The sequence below is a fragment of the Epargyreus clarus genome, unplaced genomic scaffold, assembly GCF_041222505.1.
Source record: "Epargyreus clarus isolate Ecla_fem2 unplaced genomic scaffold, WU_Ecla_fem_2.2 ptg000010l, whole genome shotgun sequence".
Taxonomy (NCBI): Eukaryota; Metazoa; Arthropoda; class Insecta; order Lepidoptera; family Hesperiidae; genus Epargyreus; species Epargyreus clarus.
The window spans coordinates 1186247-1208722 of record NW_027332218.1 but is presented as its reverse complement, the minus strand read 5'-3'; the positions used below and the strand labels follow the sequence as shown (position 1 = coordinate 1208722).

Sequence of the window (22476 nt, the reverse complement as noted above, 5' to 3'; positions counted from 1 at the left end):
AAAAAATTTAAGTTTCTATCTATTAAGGATCCAGAAATAGAGCTCTATGTCAGACAGACAAACGGACAGCTTAGAAATAGGGTTCCGTTTTTACTCTTTGGGTATGGAACCCTAAAAAGTTATATAATATCAAAAACATTCCGAATTTCTGACAAATGTCATAAGAAGAAAACTAGATGTTACGGCTAATGTGCCTAAATCAGTTAAAACGCAGATTAGCTTGGCCATTACCTAAAGTACAAAACGAAGATTGTATCAATTTTTACCCCTTGACGTCGACCCATGCATGCTATGATGCGTCGTCGTGTCATGAATTTACGACAAACTTTGTATATTTTCACGAAACAATATCGCTTTGCGGCACGATGTCGCTATGTATCACACTACGTCGTCGTGTCGTAAAAAGGCATGTGTTTTAGTCCTAAGAACAAGTCTGAAAAGATGTTTCAAATTTTAACTACATAGTTAATCTGCATATTTTCTAGCTAATCTTAAGACTGCCTAGTTAATGTGTATGCTAACGTATTCTACAATCTAACGGCAACATACACAAAATACAATAACTGTCGTGAGGTAAAGCAACTGTCACCGTATTATAAAATAATAATAAGTTTGTTTCCAAGGAAACAAGTGTTTAGGCAAATTTCGGCCTTATTGCGCATAAATAAATGTCTATGAAAATAAGCTTACATATAAAAATTTACAATGTTCACAATGGAAAATCCCTAATAACTTCTAAAAGGATTACCCTAATTACACAATTCCTTTTGCCCTATCCGTTTTAGACCTAAACCTACCAAATGGCATTAAAGACAAACCAATATATATACGAACAAAAAATCATGTTTTCAACTTACGTAATATTAGGTACCTAACATTTCAACGCAATATTACAAAAATTTAGTTATATTCATTTCAAGTGATTCGAAATAGGAAACTGTTATATAAATCGAGCTTAGATAGCCACTTTATAACATATTCTTGCCATGATCACCAAAAATATCAGCTCCTAGTGGCTTGATAATTGATAGCTATAAAAAAAACGAAAATCCACAGTTTAATGTTGAATTTAAACAACCGTCCATTGCACAATTAGGGTATTTTTTTGCTCCATTGCTTGCACAAAACAGTTACAAATGCGTGTAAAAATGAACTGACGAGTCGAGTCGAGTCCCCCCGAGATAACTAGTCGGTAAGTGGTGTCTATGTGTGCGTTACTCCAGCCCACTTTGTATGAAGATTGACTTCTGTTAGTTTTTATTTTGTGGTAATACCTACCCGGAAAAAACGTGGAAACTATTATAAGAAACCTTTTTAATATAAATTATTTGTAATCTATAATAGCTATATATAAAATTATATTGTACGGTGAGTTAAGTTTTAAATAGAAGTGAATAAAAATATAGTCTAGCTGAAAATATGTATTATTAATATACTCTGCAAATAATAATTCTAAAAATAACTACAGTTGAATGCAAAAGACAAATGCAGACTAATAATTTTAGTATGAATTTGTTAGCGGTGAGTAAACTTATTGAAAAAGGATTTACTGTTAATTTCTTGAAAAACGGTTGCACTATTAGTAACTCTATGGATAACATCATCGCAACTGGCCACAACGTACATGGTATATATAAATTTAAACAATTTGTCAAATCACCGATATGATATTTGACAATGTCAAATAAATATTGGCATAGAAGACTAGCCCATATTAATCCGGAATATAAGAATATTATGACCGGGCTTGATGATGTGAACATTACGACGGATATGACGACTAGTAAGAAACCATTTCCAAACCTCTGAACGCGAACGAACGATATACTGGAGATCGTACATACAGATTCATGTGGTCCCATGGAAGCTACTTCACTCAACGGTTCAAGGTACATGTTATTATTTATCGACTATTATTCACGAATGACACATGTTTATTTTCTCAAATATAAGAGTGAGTATTTACGAAATTTCAAAAATATAAAGTGTTGAAATGGGAACTAGCAAGTCGAACAAATGTAGGTATGAGATCAGATGGATGAACGAAATTTTGTAATAGAGCTTTCAATATTTTCTTATCAACAAATGGAATTCTACATCAGAAGGCGATGCTATATACCCCTAAACAAATTGTTGTGGTTGAAACAGCTAACAGAACTATTATTGTAAATGCGAGAAGTTTAAAACGAATGTTATCATTATTAAATAAACATTTCATTTAATTTCATTTCAGAAGTCAGAAGTATATTATAAATTGAACCGAATTTGAGCAAGAGCAGTAAATACTGTGGTTTATATAAAAAACCGGAGTCCGACGAAGTCAGTGAAAGATTACCAATGATTTTTGTCGGATATTCAGAAGAAAGTAAGGGATGTCGATTATTTAATACGAAGACACGTTAAATCACTATAAATAAATAAATAAATAAATCACAATCAGTAGAGATGTTTTTTCCTGAGGACAATGGGAATAATTTCAGTTGTCAAAATAGTAACTTTTTTTGATTTAATTTATTGTCATGTTCGAATGAAAGTGATGATGAATGGCAAGATTATTTACATAACTACAAAGACTAACTACAAAAATTTAATTGGCTTTAAAAAATCTGTTGTTGAGATTCAACTAGTAGAAGGTACCGGAAAGGAAAAGAGTAGAAATATCTACAAAAAGGAATGAGATGCCATCAAAAACAATGCTTGTAAAAAGATCCAAGTCTCGCCATTCAGTTCTTCTACCGTAAAAAGTTTTGAGATCTATGTAAAACCAAGCCGGTAAATGTATGCAGTCCCTACTTAAGGGACCTTCTGTCTTAAGGTATTATCTCACTATCTAACCTAACAACATCTCATGGGACCATACCAATATTAAAAATCTTTTATGTTCTAAATAAATCGACGTGGCAATCGTACTAATGTTACCTGTGTGATGCGATATGATAAGATGAAAACACAATGTGACTTGCAGTACGATTGCCACGTTAATTTATTTAGAACATAAAAGATTTTTAATATTGGTATGGTCCCATGAGATGTTGTTAGGTTAGATAGTGAGATAATACCTTAAGACAGAAGGTCCCTTAAGTAGGGACTGCATACATTTACCGGCTTGGTTTTACATAGATCTCAAAACTTTTTACGGTAGAAGAACTGAATGGCGAGACTTGGATCTTTTTACAAGCATTGTTTTTGATGGCTCATATTAATAGAAAAACGAACCAAATGTATATAAATTCTCATATTTAATAAAATATCTATACTTAACTATAACTACAATATACAAATTAGCCGTCAGTAACGAATATGTATCGACCCGTTCTCTCTTCCCGACCCAGGCCTAGATATGATACTGACGGCGATACTGACGGCCGCTGACGATAACGTCAGGACTACACTCGTCAGCCCCATGGTCCACAGTGTGGGGTGATGTAACAGGCACACACTGTTGTGCTTGTATGCACAGGTTAAATCTGTAACAAGATAATCAAGAACTGATATAAAAATGATCTAGGCTGAAATTGGTAGAAATCTGACTATTTCTGCAGCTGCTGTGTTCAGTTATGAAGGGTAAAGGGAGACATTTATGTGAGGCGGACCAATTTAGATATGAATCTAATCTTATCTGGGGTTGATTACTGATGTCCATGGCCGGCAGTAGTAACTTATGGCACGGTACATGCTTGTTTATTCAGTAAACCTTGATAGGTTAAGGTGATCCTTAAAAGCAACTATCTTGCTTACTGTCATAACATATGAAAAGTTTTATGTGTATCGCTTGCTTAATCGGCGAAGGAAAACTGTGAGGAAATCTGCACACCTGATAGTTATTAAAAAAGTTTCTTAAGGGTGTGTGAAGTCTATCAAACTGCACTTGACCAGCACGGTGGTCAAAAGCTAAATCCTCAAATCCTTATTCCACATTCCTCAGAAGTTTTTTTTTTTTTATAATAAATGAGTAGCAGACGAGCATGCAGTCCACCTGATGGTAAGTGGCTACTGCCGCCCATGAACATCTGTAATCAACCCCAGATAGGATTAGATATTCCTACATGAGGTCGGCCACAGATGCGCCGCTACCCCTGAGGACTAAGCTGGAACGCCTCGGAAAAGTCTGTCTCCTTTACCACACCCTTCAAACTGGCACACAGCAGCGCCTAACACTGCTGTTATTAAGTAGAAAAGTGGGACAATGTATCGCCAAAGACAATGATGTAAACTGGTAAATACTCACGGCTAATCATCATATAAAAGAGGTGTGCCAGTACGTGGGCCAGCACGGCGATGATGGCGAACGACACGCCCACCGCCACCGGCTTGTCACAGCGCTTCACCGAGCGCAGGATCACCATACCTTGCATCACACATGACGCTCCTGGAAGAGATGAACTTGAAGTTAAGTTAGAGTTAAGTGTAGAAGAAGAATGTCAGAGGAAATGTTGGAAAGGGCTGGGCGGTCACCATACTCCGGCCAGACATATTTACATATATGTAATACTAGTTTTTGCCCGCGGCTTCGCCCGCGTTTAAAAGAAAATAATATAACATACTAACAATCATAAAACTGAAAATTTGTACCTTCAACTTTGCTAAAGATCATTCAATCCTTACTAATATCGATTAAAATAATCGATGTTTTGGGTCCATATGATCGATTCTCCGATTAATCGATCTTAGATCGCCATCCCTAGTTCCCGTAGGATTTCCGGGATAAAAACTATCCTATGTCCTTTCTCGGGTCTCAGACTATCTTTGTACAAAAGATAAAATTCATTAAAATCGGTTCAGTGGTTTGGGCGTGTTACTTTCGGATTTATAATATAAGTAAGGAAGTAAGGATAAGGATTTGATAAATTTACATATATGTTCTTGGCCTGGGTGTTTTTGTATTAATCTTTATGTGTGTTCATGCTACCCACAACAGGGATTCCTAATGTGCTATGAGTGTAGATGTGTTAATTATTTTATCGCCATCGGTGTGGCGTAGGTTATACAAGGAGAGATCAAAAGCTGCTAGATGGAGTATAGAATTCGTTTCCAAATCTTAAGTTCTTACATGAGATATTCAAAGGTTTACCATTACCAATTGGATAAGTCCAACTCATAAGTACATCTGCTGCAAGGCATTTTGCTCATAGGTTTAGTTTTTAGTTCGCTCGAAGATTAAATTTGAAACTTTCGTGGCATGGTAAAATGACAGTGAAATAGCGGAGATATTACGGACGATTCACTTTTAAAGGAAATACAGAGAATGTAATCTGATTTCTAAAGACTTTGCTCTGTCTATTTTTCATTTAAAATCTGTACCTTTCCGAATTCTCTCCACATCATACTTCATCTTACTTTCAATATACTTATCTAGTTAATTCATCTTACCAGCAACAGCAAGAACAAGCGTGAAGAAGAGCAGGTAGAAGGAGTAGGTGCTTTGACAGCTTGAGAGCCTGCAATGACCTCTAATAGCTCTTTGTTTTTCAATGCCACACGTGCAGTTGGATAACAATCTGTAATCAGAATAAATAAGATTGTCTGAGCTATACATATGTCCAGGGATAGATCAAAAAGAACAGTTATTCTAGATAAAGGAACGGTGTCGTCAGCATTGTCCCACTGCTCCTCTGTGTGAGTTTAGAGAAGAATCCATCGCACTGCGTAAGTGCGAATTGGTAGACTTCAAATACCATTGATCAATTATTTTAAGATCTCACACATATGCAAGTTTAAGTACAATGTTTTAATTTGCTCTAACAGTGAAGGACAATATCGCGAGGAAACCTGCATACCTAAAAGATCTTAAAGAAAGTTTTCAACGATATGTGAGTAAGTAGGTAAGTCTAACTAGTTAGCCAGCGCGGTAGTGTATGGCCTAATCCTCATTCTGAGAGGAGACGCGTACCCAGCAGTGGGACAGTGATGGGTTGATGATGACCCCTCGAGTAACACGCCGAGTTTCGACTGTCAATCTAGTAACGTCTACTTACACGAATCCATTAAGATCTTCATACTGGTTACAACCGGCGTGGCAAGGCGAGAAGTAGGTGGAGAGGCTGTCAAGCATACACACGGGACTAAAGCCGTAGTTCTCAGAGTTGCACCTGAAGAAAGAAATTAAACGCTACTGTCTCACTTGTGTAAATGTAAACAGTATTAAGCGCTGCGATGTTCTGGTTTGAAGGATATGGTGAGTTGTTCCAAGTTGTTCCAATCCATTTGTGGCTGATCTTGGAGAGGAATCTAATTTTGTTTGGGATTGATGGCATATAATTTAAACGGCTCTAGCATCAAGTAAATTAAAATGAATTGTAGGCACCCCAACTGGTCTTGATATTTGCAAATACGACATAATTCGTGTCAGAAAGAAAGAAAGTCAGTACAGTTGTGGTGTCCGTACAATTGTTCCTAAGACCTCTGAATCTGAAGTTTTCTCTGTTTCCTCAATACATCTGTTCATTATAAAAGAGTACTCATGATCGTTTAAAAAGCCCTTACCCACAGTCCAAGCTGCAGTCAGGCTGCGTGTACTCCCCGTTGACGCCAGCGATGGTGTCCAGGTCGCAGCCGAGGGCAGTCAGCACGGAAAAGAAAATGGCGACGAAGATGGCGACCACGCCGCCCACGCGAGACGCAGTGCTCGCTTTTACGCCGTCGCTCCGACGCATTGAGAAACGGACTCTGAACACCTGGAATCAATCAAAATTCACCTGAAATTGGTATATAAAATTCATATGACAATTCACCTGAATTACAAAGTTGGTAGAACCCCTTGCGATTCGACTACCGTGGCACCACCGCCATACATATCTCTGTCTCATAACAGCTGTGTACTGGTTTGAAGGGTGTGGTAAGAGAGCAAAGTTGGAAGCCCTTGAATCGAAGGCTATTTGATTTACATGATCAATAACTGGTTGTTAGATAATAATTCGTTATATGTCACGACGAAAGCTGGTCTAAACTTCCCTCACTTTGAGAGGAGACCCGTGCCCAGCAGTGAGCCATGGGTTGATGACGAAGTAGTGTTTCAAAATATCTGGAAGCTTACCGTGACGAAGAATATAATAACAAGCGAGCGGAATATGTCGTTAATAGCCCGTGAAGTGCGTGGGTCTTGCCTTATCGTCTCCACATGGAATCGCGCCTGGAAAAGAAAAGAAATAAAGGAATCAAATCAAAATCAATTCAGCCGTATCAAAAACTATAGTTACCATAACAACCTCACAGATGTACAGAGTACAAATGAATAAATTTACAGATTTTGGAGAGAAGTTAGTATTTAATTTAAAACTTAACACACAACTTCTTCATTTTATTTATTGGCATAGTAAGTACCCACTTTGCCGCCAAAATTTCGCGATACGTTCGGATGCTATAACATTCAGCGCGGGTCAAATTTTGTAACAATAAGAAAATAAATGAAGAATAGCATTATTTATGTAGCACTGTATTTATAAAAGTACCATTGTAGCTTGATCACTGACCTGAATATATTCATCATCGAAATCTATGAAGCTGAACAGAGCTGCATGCAAGAGGGAGATAGCGACACTTTGCAGCATAAACACCTTGTTGCCAAACAGCCGAAGGAGAGTTGGCCATAGAGCTGAAAATATCCCATTTGGATTACAAATAACTTTCTTCAATTGCCCGCATAGTATGTATTCCTTGAAAACGGCGTATTTACTTTCTTACTTACTTAATCAAATTACTTTAATTTACTAATAATTTTTTCAACCTCCAACAAAAGGTTTTAAGAGTCATAATTGCGCTATTTTACACAAAATTACATTTAACTGGACTCTTATATAGTTTGCTGTTTTTACAGAGTACCTACTCTATTAGTCTAAGTAATTTAGCCCAAAATACTTCAAAAAATATTTTGTACCTAAAGGCAATTTGATGGAATAGCATCGACATATCAATTAATGAGGGTTCCACAAACTTGGAAGCTGTTGAGCTTGACAGAAAGTATTTTTTCTTGTAACATGTCCACCTTACCAGTATCCTCCCCTTCATCCAGCTCCTTATAATCCGGCATTCTCTTCGGGAAGAGCGTGAAGAGTATAGCAAACATCAGGGTCAGGCAGGATACACTGACGTGCGCTTCCCACCAATCATCTCGCAGGGAACCTGGCTGCAGCCACGACCAGCCGTTCAGGCCTAGGGACAGCTGGATGGAGATCAGGATACCTGGGAACAAAGGTGAAGATGTAGAAAAGCGAAAAGAGAAAAGTATGAATTTATTTTGATTATTTATTTATATTTTACACCGAAATACTAACTGAAAATTACAGATATTCAGGTCCCTCACCCTTATAGGTCAAGGATCAATTGTAATAATAAGAGTTATTAGGATATGGGCATTTCAGGTTTTGAAAATTTTTGCCTTAATGGCTTTTAACTTATTATGAGTATTCTTCAACATGGTATCAATTTGAAATCTACTTAAGTCACTGTAAGAAAAACATATTTACTTAAGACTTAACGCCTCAGAGTTCTAAATAATGTTCTTTTATATATAATCAAAAAAATTCTTTAAGTTTGTTGTGGATTAGGGTTTTAACGTCAGAATGTACACATTCTAAAATCTCCAATCTGAGAGGAGATTGCCTAGAAGAAATAACAGATTACTGATAAAGTTACCATAAAAATATGGTCCATTCTGTGGCTCATGGTCATCCAAGTACGTGAGGCCGTGGGCCCACACGCTGATCTTGGCGAGGGAGCAGAGGATAGCAGTCAGGACCAGGAAGACCGTGCGAGGAGTCTTGTTCCCGTCGATGATGATGCTGGAGTATGCTGAGATGCTGTCGCCGCCGCATAGTTCTGGAGGACATGGGGTTGTGCGTTAGTTAGTATATTGTTTTAGCAAGATAGAAAGAACTAAGATAGAGAAATCTTTACTTTGAAACCGTTAAAAGTTTATGCTAAATCATCCTACAATACATTTATTTGGTTTTATGTACATATATATTTACTTTTCTAACATTTTTTAATTTGTTTCTATCATATTACCTATAGTAATTTTTCAATATATATGTTTTATATAGGTCCTTGGTAAATCCTATCCATTGTTAAGGAATCCATTATGAATCTATCTTCAGTTACTTTTGAAGAAAACTAAAGTAACCTAAATTATAACTAACTACGTTACGATACGTACTAACTGAAGGTGGATCAGAGTCAGCAAACGGGAACGCCAGGACTATCAAGCTGCAGATGGACGTGATAGCCAGCCAGCCAGACAGAGCGAAGTGACGCCGAGAGCTGCCGTAGAAGGCCACTACAGCCCCCAGCAGGAACTGAGCACCACCGGCACCCACAGTCACCCAGTCTGGAAGAAAATAATTGAAAATTCGAAAACAAGGAAAGAAGTTTTTTTCCTTTGGTGTTGCAAATATCTTTACGCAACGTTCACTTTTTATCTAAAAATTATCACAGGCGAGAAAGCTATTTTCAAAATGATCAATGATGATGAGTTCAAACATGTCGTTAAACTAACGCTATGTAAAAAAGCGTTCTATAAAGTAAGTGATTATTTGACTGACAAAACGGTGTGGTCTGAATTAGATCCAGCTCCACATGTAGCATTACGTTAAGTTGACATTGTCAAGAACATTTTTTTTAAAGATGTGTGTTATGGAGTTTCTTTCGCCGCTTCTTCGCCATAACGAAACACCTTGTGAAGTGGTGGTAGTTGTATTGACATTCAAAAAGTGCTCTGTAAAGTACCTATTTTGAATAAAAAAAACTGATTTGATTTGATTTGATCTATTGCCCAGTCACACGAAACCATGGTGCGAGAGCTGGCACCAATTTTTGGGTAGGTATTTGAGGCAAGCTGAAAACTTGTCACATACCTCTCCTATTATACCCCAACACGGAACTGCTGACCTGACTGGTGAGAAGCAGGGCTAAATGGACCCCTATTTTTTTAAATATTATTTTTTCCCAAAAAATATATTTGATGCAATATGCAATTATTATATACATTATTATTTATAATTTTTATACACTATACCTACTGCTGTGGGAAGTCTATTATAAAAGCTATAGCCATGTATTAAACTTACTTTACCTTCATTAATAGACCGTATATAACCACTGGAGTCATTCCGTCTGATGAGGAGGAACACGTTGGCTTCCAGAAGAGTGACGATGAGCAGCGTACCCTGGAGGAACAGGTCGAAGCGGGGGATCGTCAAGATGTACTTCCGGAGCAGTTGCCATGGCTTTTCTAGAACTGAAGATAGAGATAGAAAGAGGGAGATAGATAGATAAGTAGAGCATTTGTTATTACGATTTTAGAAGTAAGGTGTGTGGTTAGAGTGGAAAGTACTGTACACTTAGTATGAGTTTTTACAAAAATGACTGTTTTTGTATTTCTTTACGTATTTGCCAATACATTTCCAATCAGCGCCCCTAGCGGACTATAGCAGAACTGATTGGAAATGTATGGGAAATACGTAAACAAATACAAAAACAGTCATTTTTGTATAAACGTAAAAACTCATAGTAAGGTGTGCGGTTAGAGAGAAAAGTACTGTACCCTTAGTACACAGTTTTTTTTTACACAGTACACAGTACAGTACTTAGTACACAGATGCGTTGCTAGTGTTGCTATTGCTACCCCTGAGGACCAAGTTGGATCGTCTAGGAAAAGTATGTTTTCCTTACCACGTCCTTCAAACCAGAATACAGTAATGCTTAACACTACTGTTGTTAGGCAGAAAAAGGTGTTGCGCCGATCCTGCCGGAGTCGAACCACAAATTATTGTACCGCCTTTATAAATAAACAATAATATTTTAATTACCAATAACCTTCCTTATTTTTTACATGCGATTGGATCTACTTAACATACAATAATGTTATCATTATCTCTTAATTACGATATTCATTATTTAGCTGATTATTTCATATTTATCGCTGTAGAAACAGAAATCTTCCTATTTGTCTAAAACACTATCTTATTTAGGATAACACGTGAATTGTAATTATATAATGTGAATTATAATTCAATCTTAAAGTAACAGATTATTTCCTCTCTTAAAAAGCAAAAGTTTCATTGATACTTTCAGTTATTCCTTCCCTTTTTTCCTTCCCTCTATTGTTCATTTTAATTATTCTCTCTCATCCAAATTGTTTTGTGGCATTCTTAAGACTGGCTGTATGAAAATACCATTTAGAACTGAGCCTATGGAAATTTGCATGACTTTTTTGGTTAATAAAAAAGAAATTTAAGTTTTAACATCGCTACAAAATACTTAGTGCTAATGTCCTAAGTTGAAGTAATGACTACTTATTAATATCATAACGCGATTTTTATATGTAATCACTGATTATTAAATTTTGTTCTCAATTAATATTATTATTATTTTTATAGTATATGAGTAGCAGACGAGCATGCAGCCCACCTGATGGTAAGTGGCTACTTCCACCCATGGATATCTGTAATCAACCCCAGATATAATAGAAGTTTACGTATATATATAGAACTATGTCTTTTCAATAACAACGCAGCACACGACTACCATTAAACAACAAATAAATGTAACAAACCACTATAATATATTAGGTAGTGATAATGTAAATAAACATATGAAGGTTGATAAATCTCACCTGTATTATCAAGGAAACTCATTCTATTATTTAATAAATTAAATACCCTGTAACTTATTGAAACTAACACACATGATCACTATGAAAATTATTGTAAATATCTTTGAAAATCATAACTTAATCCACATTTTTTACAAAACAATAATAACGGCCGCATCTAGTGATAAAAGTCAGGATACTAATTCGCAACTGGGTTTTATCAGAAATTATCGATATTAATGAATGTGAGGTTTGGAGATTGCTGATAAGACAACATTATTTTGTCAATGCTTTACCTTCGTTTATCTGCAATGTTTTAAATGGTGGATCGTTAAAACTCATGTTTTGTTTCGTAGAATCAGTACCCTTAGTATGCGTATTTAAGTTTTGCTCAAAAACGTTCAACGTTTACGAATTACCTGTGTCTGATATTTAACTCATGTACAATAAGCAGAAAAATGGGAGCGGGAAAATATGTCCATGTTTAATTCATATCCTTTATTTTTAATAACTTTAGTAAATAACAAAATGTTAAAAACAGTAAGAAATTTAATAATAAAATTCTTAAATGAAATGTACCTACATAATAAATAAACGTATTTATTTATATTTTGTACACTTAAGTAAATACCTATAAAAATAACAACGAGGTAGTTAAATTTGAAAATTTATTCTTCCGATATCACTTGACTACGCCTGAGGACTAAATTAGAAACTTTGTGTACCTTACACAAGGGGTATTATTCTATCGACTACTTATAAGTTGAGCATTGTCTAAAATACAAAATATCCTTATGCATTTCTGCCTCTAACTAAATTGGAACGTCGCATATACACAAGCTATCTTCTCCCATACATACAAGTACACAACAGATCACAACAGCAGCTCTACAACGTTGTCATGAGGCTGACATAGCTAGGTGTGGCGGGTTTCACAGGTCTATATTCTTATCAATAATCCGTTAAATTCCGTTCTTCTGGACTCGCTAAGTCTTCTGATTTCTTCCGTCTGTCAGCCACCTTCCAGTAGACCCACGTGTAGACGTTGATGCTGATGGCCAGGAAGACCATGGCCGCGCTGGCGGAGGCGATGTAGACCGGGAGCCTCTCACTGTGGAGATGGCAACGTCCTCCTGCGTACCATCTGCATGTTGCCGCTGGGAAATAGATTTACAATTGATTTTGCAAATATACGTAAGTATTGATCATGAAATAAGCAGCAAATAAACGCAAGATAACTTGGGAAAATCCCTAGATAACATTGGAGTACTTAGAGGTCGACCTGCTACCGTACTACCGTAGTCTCTTATTTCCCTACCTGTACCTTTTGAAGAAATTGCTGCCCCAAATATTATTCAGAGTGATATTTGGAGGTAGCAATCTGAACCAAATGGGAACATTTTTTTTATAATGTGGGAGTAGCAGACGAGCATACAGTCTACCTGATGGTAAGTGGCTACTGCCGCCCATGGACATCTGTAATCAACCCCAGATAGGATTAGATATTCCCACCTGAGGTCGGCCACAGTTGCGCCGCTACCCCTGAGGATTAAGCTGGAACGCCTTGGAAAAGTCTGTCTCCCTTACCACACCCTTAAAACCGGAACACAGCAGCGTCTAACACTGCTGTTATTAGGCAGAAATAGGTATGGCGGTGGTGCCGCCGGAGTCGAACCACAAAGGGTTCTACCACCTTCAATTTGTCTGCCTTTGTGTTAGTCCACCCTTTAACCAAGGGATACAGTAACCGCATATACGTTCTAAATCAGAGACACGGCAACAAAATAAATAAATAATAAATAATAATAATAAATAATAACTCTATACCACTGTTAGAAGGAAGATATAGAAATATAAAATGTATAATACATATAATTTTAGTCATTTTATAAATTGCTTCGTATTGTATTGAATTATGTCGCGTCGTATCGCGTGTATCCTTACCACTGATGCCCAGGAAGATGCCATGGCCGCAAACAAACGTGAGCATGGAGACGATGGCGGAGGCGACGCCGAGCGCCAGCGACTTGTCGCGACCGTCGACCGTCCGGAGGATCAACAGGCCTTGAGCTTGGAGGGCCAGCACTGTGGAATTAATTAATAAAATAAATATAACTACAACAAATTATGTCCTATTGTCAGACACGTAATAAGCCCAGACACAAGTGTAGGTACACTTTTTGGGAAGCTAATTAATTAAAAAGGCCGATGGCAACATTATGATGATGAGAAGGGATGAACCAGGTTTTGGGACTGACACTAAACTATTTTTTAATATCAGGTATTGGTAATACCTGATATTAAAAAATATAAATATAAGAAAACACACGTAGAAAGCGCGCATTTATTTGAATAACTTGTTTTTTAAAAGACAAAGTGTGATACCCGAATCATAGTTTCAAAAAGCATAGTTAGCCTACTTACACAAAGGAGTACGCTCTATGTGTCTTTATGTATTTTTTATTCTTTCTAACCTTTCTCTATTGACCAATCGTATTAATCAAAATATGAATAAGTACCTATTAGTCATAAAAAATCTAATTACCAGTGGCTAAAACGACCATCATAAAGAAAACCTGGTGCATCTGGTGAGATTGGTAACAGTCATCCAGGCTGCAAGCTCCTAGGGCTGCCGGTCCGTTCCCGGGAGCACATGTGCAATTTGTGTATACCCTGAAAGAAATATTAAGTTCTATTTGGTGTATCTTCATACAAAGTTTAATTAATTAAATTTGGTAGCTTGTTGAAACTCGTCGTACGATCCTGAATCACGCTATTGAAGATTTTTAAATATTTTGTGTATGAAAATCCTCCGAATTCGTGACCAAAACCATCCCTTTCTTCCAGTTCAAAATCTTCTGTTGTACATGACCTTTTGGTTCAACAATTTGAATAAAACAAATCAGAATTTGATTGCTCCTCGTAAATAATCAACTTGTTTGGTAACATTTTTCAATCTGACTAGATTTATGCCTCTGATCTGCCAAAATTGATTAACTTACTTAATATTGTGAACTAGTATTGAACTAGAACATCCCGCCTGACACGGCGAGAGGTAAGTTGTGACCTGATCTACAACGCAGACAGGTTCGAACTCACTCCATCTTGGAGCGCATCTGAAATGTTGAGGAAATTGAACGTTACATGGGTGGACTGTAAGATTTCTAAGTTTTTTTTTTATATAGGAGTAGCAGACGAGCATGTAGTCCACCTGATAGTCTACTGCCGCCCATGGACATTTGTCAACCCCAGATAGGATTAGATATTCCTACCTGTGGCCACAGATGCGCCGCTACCCCTGAGGACTAAGCTGGAACACCTCGGAAAAGTCTGTCTCCCTTACCACACCCTTCAAACTAGAACACAGCAGCGGTTAACGCTGCTGTATGAGGTAGAAATAGGTGTGGCGTAGTCAAACCACAAAGGAAACAAAGGAACCACACACACCTTACAAAATCTCTAAAAAGTCAACCCAAAATCTTCAAAAATGGGAAGGCAAAAGAAACTCACCCGCAAGCAACACTACAGCTCGGTTGGTTATAGTGGTTGTTGTTTAGTCCAGCGACTGAGCCCCTCTCGCACTTGGAGATTGTGACAAGAAGAATGTAGAAGACCAGAGCAATGATGCTCATTTTGGTAGCTTGCTTAATGACTCGGAAACGGCAGAATACTTCCAGAATTGGGGCAGAGAACTTCACGCCGACGTACTAGTGCACAGAAAAAAATAATTATTATATTAAGTCCCAAACCATATACTCAAGAAACTTGTTAACAAAAAGGAAGACAGATAGGTAGCAGAACCCTTTGTGACTCCGGAGGCACCATCGTCACACTTATTTTTGGTTAATAACAGCAAAGTTAAGCACTTTTGTCTTAAGTGAAAGGTGTGGTAAGGGAAATCTTATCCTAGGCATTTCAACCTAGTCCTTATGAGAAGCATCGCACCTGGCCGACCTCAGGTAAGACTCTTATCCTCTCTAGGGATCTTATCCTAGGCATTTCAACCTAGTTCTTATGAGAAGCACCTGGCGTCAGGTAAGACTCTTATCCTCTCTAGGGTTGATTACAGATGTCCACGGGCAAAAGTAGCCACTTACCATCAAATGGACTGCACACTATTTCCTTAATATAAATACAGATATGTGTAACGTTTAGTTAGCTTAGCTAGTTCTGTAATCCTTATCCTTACTAATATTATAAATCCGATAGTAACTCTGTCCGTCTGTCTGGTTGTCTCTTCTTCACGCCCAATCCACTGAACCGATTTTAATGAATTTTGTACAAAGATAGTCTGAGACCCGAGAAAGGTCATAGGATAGTTTTTATCCCGGAAATCCCACGGGAACTAGGGATGGCGATCTAAGATCGATTAATCGGAGAATTGATCTTTTGGACCCAAAACATCGATTATTTTAATCGATATTAGTAAGGATTGAATCGTAAATTATGCATTTGATCAAGTGATGATCTTTAGCAAAGTTGAAGGTACGAATTTTCAGTTTTATGTATGTTAGTATGTTATATTAAACGCGGGCTTTTAAACGCGGGCGAAGCCGCGGGAAAAAACTAGTAAAAAATATATATTTACTTTTAAAATACTTAACATGTTTTTTTTTGCAAGACGTCTCCAATATATTAATAGAAAATTTAAATCGCTCACCACAACTGACATTATTACAACCAGGTATCGCATAACTTGTAGCAGATTGGCCACTAGACCCTGTCGATGTTCTACGTCTATATGGTATGTCACCTGAAACAAATGTAATTCTTATATAATTAATCATTTCATTTATCATCAACTTGTAACTCCACTCTACTGCACGCTATTCCTCTTAGAAGAATGGTTCAGCTTTAGGTTATATCCCGATTTTTCTTAATCAATTATTATTGTTAAGAACTCACGATATTATACCGTTTCACCAAATCATAATTAACATCGAATACGAACATAACTTCTACGAGTATATTATAAGCATCCAATTTAATGTAAAAAGTTGAATTTATAGTAATCTTTACGACATTTCCAGGTAAATGGAGCTTAACTAACCCTAGATCATATATAGATAGAGAAAAAGGCATTAAAGGCCTATGTCCAACAGTGGAACTTCAAAAGAGTCGATTAAATCCGAAATTCCCTACCTTTACAATATCACCCTCATGGAAAGCAAAACCCCATAAAGCAGCAGCTAGTAACCCGATGCCCACCATCTGGGACATTGCAGACGTATTCCTGAAGACTCTGTTAAGACTTGCAATGAAACCTGAAAGCAAGGATCAGTGATAATATAGAATACAGCTTTCAAAAGTTCATCTTGTATATCAAATTTAAGATCTAATCTTTCCATGTTTATTCAATTGAATTTCATGAGTGTTTTAGTCAGTAGAGCTAGTGGAGATTTTATATCTTCAGGAGCATTTTTCACCCGATTGCGGAGGGTAATGTTTTTGAGCATATGTATGCATGTTTCATGCTTTAGGATGCCGTGCAGTCCAAACGGCTTTTAACATATGACATGTCGTTCAATTCATCATAATTGTAGGAGTAACATAGGCTATATTTATAATTGGGTTTTTATTTTATAATCTCTTTATTCTCCTTCTCTCTTTATTCTCTTTATTATTAAGTCTCTTTTATTAACATCATTCATTGCGGCTAAGCTGGTGCTTGGACCTACATAAGATGAAGAACTTACCTCTATTCGACTGTGTAAAACTTTCTTCTTCAGTAGGAGGACGTCGAGGTATGAACAGGAAAACCTGGACGATATTACCAAAACTGCTTCCGAAGAGACCGAGCAGATGTATCGTCAAATTGCTCTCAAGTCCTGACGTCACCATTTTGTCACCCACGAGCAGGGGAATGACGCGGATTATCACTAAAATACCTGTAGAACACATTCATTTCTCTATATAGGTACTTGGGAGCGGAGTTTCTTTCGATAAATAGAGCTGTTATGGACACCACCGCCATATATATTTTGTGCCTAACAACAGCAGTGTTAAGCGCTGCTGTTTTCCGGTTTGATGGGTTTGGTAAGGCAAAAACACTAAGATGTTTCAACTTAGTCCTCATATTCTTATATACTTAATATACTTGATTTTGAAGGTGGTAGAACCCTTTGTGGTTCGACTCCGGCGGCACCACCGCCACATCTATTTCTACCTAATAACAGCTGTTTTAGGCGGTGCTGTGTTCCAGTTTGAAGGGTGTGGTAAGGGAGACAGACTTTTTTGAGGCGTTCCGGCTTAGTCCTCAGGGGTAGCGGCGCATCTGTGGCCGACCTCAGGTAGGAATATCTTATCCTATCTGGGGTTGATTACAGATGTCCATGGGCGGCAAGTGGCTACCCACTTGCAGTCCACCATCAGGTGGACTCTCTTATATCAGCTACTCTTATATTATAAAAAAAATACTGTCCTCATATACTTAGTCCTTATATTAGTTGCTACCTCTGACTAAGGTAAGAATCATATCTTATCTGTGTTGATAACAATTGACCAAGGGGAGCAGTAGCTACGTATCATCAGGTGGACTTCATGCTTCTTTGCAACTTCAATAATATATTTAAAAAAAAGTCTTTACCAATTTCTTTTCCTTACCAAAGTGCATGCCAGTCCTCGCTGGTGCATATTGGTCGATGTACGCGATACAGTGGCACCACACCGCCACCCTCGCTAGACAGAACATGACACATGACGCCAGAATGAGACACAGCCTTACAATTGCGCTGGAAGTCACTGTTATGTCCCTCAGGTTGAAGTTGCTGCCGTGGCAGTATTCTGGAAGACAATGTATCATAAGAGAGAATATATCTAGTGTCCTATGACGATCACTGCTGGGTACAGGCCTCCTCCAAATATCAGTATTTTGGAAAAAGAAAATGTCTAGAAATAAATAATCTTTACATGATCTATAGAAGTTTGCTGCTGAAGGCATATTCTAAACTAGAAGATTTCGGCATAGTGGTGATTTGCTGAAGCAAGGTAGTTAACTATTGACTTCCTTGATTTCAAATAAAGAAACTATCCTAAAGAAATAATCTTGAGAAAAATAGAAAAGAATCTTAAACCATAATCATTACGAGAGAACTTACGAGCAAGAAAACCTGTACAACTTCAGGTACAAATACCTTATAAAATTGTATTTAGTTAAATCTTTAATAATGGCTTCCAATATACACTTGACATGAATGAATGTGTATTTTAAATACTTGGGCACTTGAGGAAGCCGGCGTCTGACACATTGATAGCCAAGTTTACTTGGTAATTCAAAATTTCTAGGTAAAATCATACCTGATTCTTCCCTATTCGTGACAGCAGGTAAAGCGAACCACATCAGGCACATGCTAGTGACTCCAACGTTCCACAGCAACGCCACTCGTCTTCGCTGGTTATACCCAAACCATGACACGAAATGTCCCACCAGCACTTCGAGCATGGATATGCCGATTATGATAAAGTCTGAAAACAGAAGATTATCACGATAATTTAGGTTTCTGTATGGATCATAGAAGAAATAGCCTAGTGGTTCGGATTCTAAGATTGTGAGACTTAAGTTATTTTTATAGAGTAGAAGGAGTGAGAATGCAGTCAACCTGATATTTAGTGATCATTCCCGTCCATGGACATTCGAAACATATAGATCAGGGGTTCTTTCTGAAACTGATGACACATTATTTGCCACTCTTGATGAGTAAGATGGTAACCTTATATATAAATCAACTGGGATTCAAATCCTCCCACTAAAATAATCCAGATGGATTTGTGGTAGAAAAACCTTTCCGGTAGAAAGAAAATTGGTTATTTCATCTGTTTAACTTTTCCGTGAATGCGAAACTATTATACTTAGTATCACTAACACACTACTTGAACTGAACTAACCAGCAGTGTACATATTAAGTTCGCCTGCTCTGATGTTCTGCTGGATGAGTTTGTAGGCGGTCACCTCACCAGCGATCGCCGTTATCATGGTCCCCATGACGAAGGCCCTCATCTTCTGAGGCTCGAGGATTTGCGGGTTGAAGCATGACTTCACTCTGGATTGGACTGAAATGGAGTGGTAAAATTAGTATTGACAAGGCTATTGACAAGAGATGGCGCTGATTCTGAATCACACTATCGAAATTTTCTGAACATGTTGCATATATGAGGTGGTAAGTTTCGTAAGCTGGTAGGACCATAAATGGTTCTCTGCAGACTCCGCAGAGAAAATCACCATACCCTTTTACAAGATTTGGTTCTGTTTTACGAGTTCAAGATTTGGTAAGGGAGATACACTTAGAAATCAACACATGTTTGGTCAATCTTAGCAAGATCTTAGTGTGTTGAAATTGACTATTATTTAAATATTCATTTATAAAGGTATACTTACTTCTTGTGTAATATGGTATCCTGTCTAAATTATTCATTTTTACGTGTACGAGATTCAGCTAAGAAATAATTTTCGTCAGTATAAGTGAATTTATTCCTTTTATTTTATTCGATTTCTTTCTCTTTATATTGTCTGTTATATTCAGCTGTTCTCTTGAGTATCTGGAATAAACCAGCATTATTTATATTTTATAATTTAAGCTTTTTTAGTCTAATAAGCTACGAGTACCATCATTAGTGCGACAGATGTTTTTTTTTACTTGCGTTATATAATATGTAAAACAGGCATACCTCGGATCGCCTCAAAGGGATTTTAAAAGACATACTTAATACGCAAAATAATAAAGAATTCAAAATCTGAGTTGTTTCTGAGGATTTCTGTGGAAAACGCTGTAATGTCGGAACTATATGGAGAAGAACTATATTCCATCTGAATAGAATACATAATATACACTGAGTTATATCGTTAGTTCCGGGTACGATCGCCGATAAAGCATATAATCCAAATTTTATCCATAGGATACATTCTATAGGTAAACAATATCGGATTATATGCACTATCAATATGTCGAAATATGCGTGCAAACAGGGCGAAATATGCAATAGAAAGGCAAGATATGCCCAAAATATAATCTTAAAGTTGTGAACCAAAAAAACAATACTCCGAATACATGTAAGTAATGAAATATGCAATAACGTCAAAAATAGTGTTTTATCCATCTGCATATGCAAATATGCAATCGCATATAATCCGATGTATAGTAATCAGACAAGGAATTGTAAATCCATTTTAATTTCGTATCAATAAAAAGTAACATGATTAACACTTACCACATATTTTTCTCACTTTATTTATTAGAAATAGAAAATGTCTTAGAAAAACACAATAATTAATAATGTTTACAAATCCAGCAGAGTAGCTAATGTTCACACATTTACTGATAAATGATTATATTTTATATCTATAAGCCCTTATCTATATGTGATATTTTATCTGCCATAGTATTTACTCAGAATGGCCTAATTTTATCATGATACATTTTTAAAAATACGTTCAAAACGTATTCCTAAGTGAATGGAAAGGGCTCGTTCACACAGGGTAGTTGCTGAACCTATTTGTCTGCCGAAGTCGGTTCCATCACTTAATGGTTTAACTTTGAAAGCACCACCGCCACACCTACTTCTGCCTAATAACAGGGTTAAGCGCTACTGTGTTCCGGTTTGACAGGTGTGGTCATAATCATCATCGACCCATTACTGACCCACTGTTGAGCGCGGGTCTCCTCTCAGAACGAGAAGGATTAGACCATAGTCCACCGCGCTGGTCATGTGCGTATTGGTAGTCTTCACAAACCTTTGATATTTTACCACACTTGTGAAAAAGCAGTGATGGCCTAGTGGTTAAGAAACTCGGTCTTTCGATCGAGGGGCCGAGGTTTAAATCTGAGGCACCTCTGATTTTTTTAAAGTGATGTGCGTATTAGAAATTAATTATCACATGCTAAACGGTGAAGGAAAACATCATGAGGAAACGTGCATATCTGAGAGATTTATAAAATAAAAAAATCTCAAAGTGAAGTTTACCAATACGCACTTGGCCAGCGCGGTGGACTATGGTCATTATGAGAGGAGACCCGTGCCCAGCAGTGGGACAGTAATGGTTTGATGATGATAATGATGAGGCGTCTTCGGCAAGCAGTCGAATTCGCCTGTCAACAGTATAAATGAACCCTTTTGTCAAACTATCGCAAATTGATATTATATCAGCGAAGCTTAATGATGTAGTCACTTCCGAAAGTAATCGTCGATTACCGATGCTAAAAGTAGTTTAGTTTATCCACTGGGGCTGAAATTATTAGTAAAACAAGTTATGGCATGAAATTAATGAATTTAATAATTGGCCAAGTACGAGTCGAGTGCGAACGAGTCGAGTTCCGTACCACTAACTTTCGTTTTTTATTTTCATTTTTTTTAATTTTGTAACAGTAAATGTCTTGTGAAAATTTATACCGACTTCCTATTACTCCTATTGTTCGATAGTAGGTACAAGAAATTGCGCAAATAGTCGGTTTCATGTTTTTTTAACATTTGTAACATTTTAATTTTAGTATTCTTTCCAATAGCGGCCTTAGCAATATTAACTCTATAAAAAATCAAATGTTTATCTATCTATAACAATCATGATCATGAACATCACATCATGATTCAAGAGATAGAACCTAGGCTTAGTAATAAGGTTCCTTTTTTATCCTTTTATCCTTTGGGTACGGAACCCTAATAACACGACTGTAACAAAACTCAATATTTATTTGCTAAATAATCTTCTCATTACATTACATACGATAATGTATAAATAAAAGGTGATAAAAATTATTCATAGCAATAAAATATCAATAAACTTTGTGATTTCACTGTTTTATTATCAAAAATTACGATATAAACGATTACGATTTGAAAACTATTCAGAAATCAACGCGACAATATTTATAAACATGATATTACACCTGATGATGGAA

General features: G+C 36.9%; 1 protein-coding gene across 1 annotated transcript; it reads right to left on the bottom strand.

Moving 5' to 3' along the window:
• Positions 1 to 3288: 3288 nt before the first annotated feature.
• LOC140745605 (uncharacterized) lies at positions 3289 to 20624 on the bottom strand. The gene is made up of 23 exons (XM_073077544.1): positions 19962 to 20624; positions 19472 to 19636; positions 18884 to 19051; positions 18191 to 18370; positions 17284 to 17475; positions 16730 to 16851; positions 16248 to 16340; positions 15098 to 15294; positions 14590 to 14703; positions 14133 to 14260; positions 13532 to 13672; positions 12571 to 12744; positions 10067 to 10225; positions 9152 to 9322; positions 8632 to 8814; positions 7987 to 8178; positions 7470 to 7591; positions 7034 to 7129; positions 6484 to 6674; positions 5976 to 6089; positions 5371 to 5498; positions 4229 to 4369; positions 3289 to 3467 (listed from the first exon to the last, which is right to left on the bottom strand). Exons 1-23 carry the CDS (start codon positions 19996 to 19998, stop codon positions 3289 to 3291), a joined length of 3387 nt encoding a protein of 1128 aa, XP_072933645.1. The 5' UTR covers positions 19999 to 20624.
• Positions 20625 to 22476: the final 1852 nt, after the last annotated feature.